Source organism: Sceloporus occidentalis, unplaced genomic scaffold (genome assembly GCF_023333645.1).
Source record: "Sceloporus occidentalis isolate IW3139 unplaced genomic scaffold, rSceOcc1.0.p SCAF_288, whole genome shotgun sequence".
NCBI lineage: Eukaryota > Metazoa > Chordata > Lepidosauria > Squamata > Phrynosomatidae > Sceloporus > Sceloporus occidentalis.
In genome coordinates, this window is record NW_028317268.1 from 154,830 (window position 1) to 158,802 (window position 3,973).

At 50.4% G+C, this 3,973-nt stretch overlaps 1 protein-coding gene across 1 annotated transcript; it reads left to right on the forward strand.

Moving 5' to 3' along the window:
* The first annotated feature begins 470 nt into the window (after window positions 1-470).
* LOC149275436 (uncharacterized) lies at window positions 471-3,102 on the forward strand. Its single transcript, XM_089504745.1, has 4 exons — window positions 471-487; window positions 983-1,175; window positions 1,815-2,795; window positions 2,965-3,102. Exons 1-4 carry the CDS (start codon window positions 471-473, stop codon window positions 3,100-3,102), a joined length of 1,329 nt encoding a protein of 442 aa, XP_089360871.1.
* The last annotated feature ends 871 nt before the right edge of the window (window positions 3,103-3,973 follow it).

Here is a 3,973-nt window from a genome sequence, read left to right on the forward strand (position 1 = left end):
ACGGAGCAGCGGCGATAATTACTATAACTGTTTATTGGTTTATATAACTACACCGTGGGCCATTGCGCTGTACGTTTGTCCTTAGAAACAAAGGGTGAGCGGGACCCTAGTCACAGGAGCTTACAGTCTAGAAGCAGGGGGGGAGGGGTCTGTTACTCAACAGGTGAAAATGAAGACGGTGCCTTAAATCAGATATTACCGGGTAAATGCACAGGCTGAGGGGTACGAGGGGCCGCCGGAGGACAGCAGGGCCAGGGCTGGGAGAGGTGAGGCGGAGGTCGGCGAGAGGCCCTGTGTGTTGTTCTGCCCGCTGGGTCGTAAGGGTTATTTTGGAGGAGACGGACGGGGCGAGCGATACGCCGGGCTTAGGGCATTCCAGGCGATTGGGGGCAGACGGTGAGCTGGGTGGGGGAAGGGGAGAGGTGTAAGAGCTTTGCTGCTCCTGAAGCATACGGGAAGCCATCGGAGAGATGGACGACGCGGAGAGGTATCCATGGAGGGATGGGGACTGGAGGGGACCCCGGCAGCGGCAGTCATGATGGATTATGAGGTAGAATGGCCGAGACGCACAGGTGCTGTTATGTTTATTGCCTGCGAACCGTTGCTCTGATTGTATTATTGTCTTCTGCCCCCCCGCGTGGGATTATTATATATGAGACCGTTACGCTGATTGTATATTTGTTTTTGCCCCCCCCCGCGTGGGATTATTATATATGAGACCGTTACGCTGATTGTATATTTGTTTTTGCCCCCCCCCGCGTGGGATTATTATATATGAGACCGTTACGCTGATTGTATATTTGTTTTTGCCCCCCCCCGCGTGGGATTATTATATATGAGACCGTTACGCTGATTGTATATTTGTTTTTGCCCCCCCCCGCGTGGGATTATTATATATGAGACCGTTACGCTGATTGTATTATTGTCTGGGATTATTATATATGATTTTCAGCTTTACTAACTTGTGCTTTTCTCATTCTAGGTTCCCCTTGCAGGACAAAGTGCGCCTGAAGCAATGGCTGCTGAACATGAACACGGACAACTTTATCCCCACCAAAAACCAGTACCTGTGCAGCAAGCACTTCAAACCATCCTGCTTCCAGTACCGCTGGGGAGTGCGCTTCCTAAAGCCAGATGCCGTCCCGACCATCTTCCCCGTCCCCGGGGGTGTTATGGTATGTCCCGCCACCATAGTTGGTATTAAAGAGAAAAGGCTTGTATTTTATGGACAATCCAGTAACTGATGTCGCCTGGACCCCCGAATAACAGAGGGTACGATCTACCCCTATAACGATGGTGAACCCAGTGATCGTCTCCTGCAGAAAGAGCTGAGCCGGGTTCTGTGTAATGCATGACTTTAAAGGAACCTTCCCATGTTAGCTATACATTATACATGGTCGGTTCAGGCCTTCCTGGGAAGAAGATCCATGGGGACCCCCCTTTGTAAAGGAAAACTCCAGCCATCATATGCACTTTAATGGGTATAATAACTGCGTCCCATTAAATGGTTTGCACTGTTCCTATTGCAGGAGGGGATTGTGCAGACCCCCCCCAAATGCATTTGCCCTTGCTAGTTGCCATGCAGAAGATGAGTTCCTGGCATCTGTCCACGGCTGCTTTTTATTTTTTTACCCTTATGTTCTTGGATTTGGGACCCTGCGGATTGGGGATGCGAAGTTGAACGATTCATATACCGGCGATTGGAAGCCTCCGGTTCTTTAACCTGCGTTCAGCTGCGCATGATGTTAGAACACAGAATGATTTCATCTTGTGATGTCGTCGTGTCTTACTTTGATTTTTTTTTTCCCCCCCAGACCAAGAAATGCCCAGCCGCGACCAGAGTGCTCCATTTTGCACAAAACGTAAAGAACGACGTAGGTGCCGCGTCTACCCCGGGCTTGGAATTTATCGGGACGCGACCCCAGTCGCAGGCGCAGACAGAACCGATGGCTATAGCCATCAACCCCGTCTTCCCGACCGGACAGATCTTCATCGGAGCCGATTCGCTAGTTAAGGATGTCGCCATGGCCAGCACGGTAACGGGAGCGGTGAATCTGGTACCTTTAGTCCACTTTGTGGAATCCTTTGACGGCTTGTCGCTGACGCTGACCCCTTCCCAGGCACCGGGTCTGTCTTCCATAGCGTTGCCTTTCCAGGTGACCGGCGAGAACGGAATCCCGTTGTCACAGCCCATCTCCTTCATTACCGAGGAACAAATTGCTTCCACGTCGTTGCAGCGCGACTTATACGCTGGCAAAGTCATCTCGCCGTGCCAGACAGAAGCCCCCACCATCCTTAATATTTCTAACGACGGAACGCTGGTGATCGAAGATGTCTCCGTAGGAGCTTTCAGCCAGAGTGGCTTGCAGGTTGAAGCGCCGGCAGGGATGTCGCCTGAGGAGCTGGCAAACTATCTGGAGACCATGCAGACGGCCACGGCTGTTCCCGTTTTGCCGACAGGACCGCTTCCACCCTTGATGCCCTCCGAGACGGTGCTCTCCAACTCCATCACGGGACCCATATCATCCACGGTCCCTATTGTGTCCAAACACGCCACGCTTCTGTCAGGGACCCCCGCGCCGCAGGAGGAGGAAGTTCTCGTAGATGGGGGGCTCACGGAAGCCCTATCCACACCTGAACTTTTGTCCATAGCCGTGGAATTGCAAAATAAAGTGAAGACCCTTCAGCAGAGACATCGCCGAAACTCCTCCAAGCTGGAAGTCTTGGAAGGCGTCGTGGAACAGCTCAAGAAAGAAAACGTCATCTCGGATGAGAAACTGAATTTTCTTGAAGTGGTAGGTACTGCGGTGGTTAATCAGCCAAAGGGAGCGAGACCCAACAGATGCTGAAGCCGGAGCCTGGCGGGACCGCCGTTAAATCGCCGGCAGACGGTGTAGGGGATACTTTGACTAGTCTGTGTTAGGCTTGGTCTACTGATTGGTCGTTTTTCCGTGTCTCTTACAGGCTTCTGTCCAATCCGGTTCTGAGTTACCGGAAACTCACGCCTTTACCATCGTTTGCCGAGACGACGAACGGAATGTGATGTACGCTCTGCCGGCGGACAATGACAGCCAGACCGCAGTGAATTTAATCAAGCTGTAGTTTCATTTTTATTTTTTTTTTTGCCAAAGAGGAACTGTGACCGGCCCAAACGTTGCATTAATCCCCCGAGCGTAAAAGTGGTCTGCTTGTTGTATTAACGCCGGTTTTTGGGATGTCTCTCCTTGCCCCCCCCAATCAGGTATATAAAGCAAACTAGAAAGGCTTGAAAGGTATAAAGCATCATCCTGATCGGAGGACAGTTACACGATGTATATATAATATGCTCTAAACACAAGAGACACGAAACACAACAACGCGTTTTTAATGCTCCATTGAATAATATAGAGGTCTCGTTCGCTACGGATCCTCCAATCAGTCGCCTTCTGCTAAAAAAGGCAGATCGACTTGACCAAAACACAATCATTTTGAGGTTATATTTTTGAGAGTGATATTCTATAAAGCAGCTTTATTTATGTAGGTTTTTGAAGTGGGTTTTTGAGTGGTGTTTTAATAGTGTGCTTGCTTGTTTCGCTTTTGTTTGTTTTTTTTCCCCCCGTGGCCCCCCCCCCTGCTTTATGGCTCTACCTTTAACACAGCGTTTAAGACATTTGGAAGGACCCGTCGCTCCCTTTTTTTTTTTTTTTTTACAGGGGGGCTTCTGCCTTGTGACCCGCATAGACATAGCTCTGACTTTGCCTCCTGGTCACACACTGGTTCTCGGGTCGTAACTAGGGAATGATTACCGGCTTTTACAACGGAGCTGAGTGGGGGGTCCGACGAGCTTGAAATCATTGTTCTGTCCGGCAGATGGTTTCTCTTTTCTGTTAAAAGCCCCGTAGTGTGCGCATGTTTTCAAAAGGAACCAATAAAAAGGCCGCTGTTGTGATGTGCGGCGGTTGCGTAAATTGCCTTGGTTCCTGCTGTCGGACGC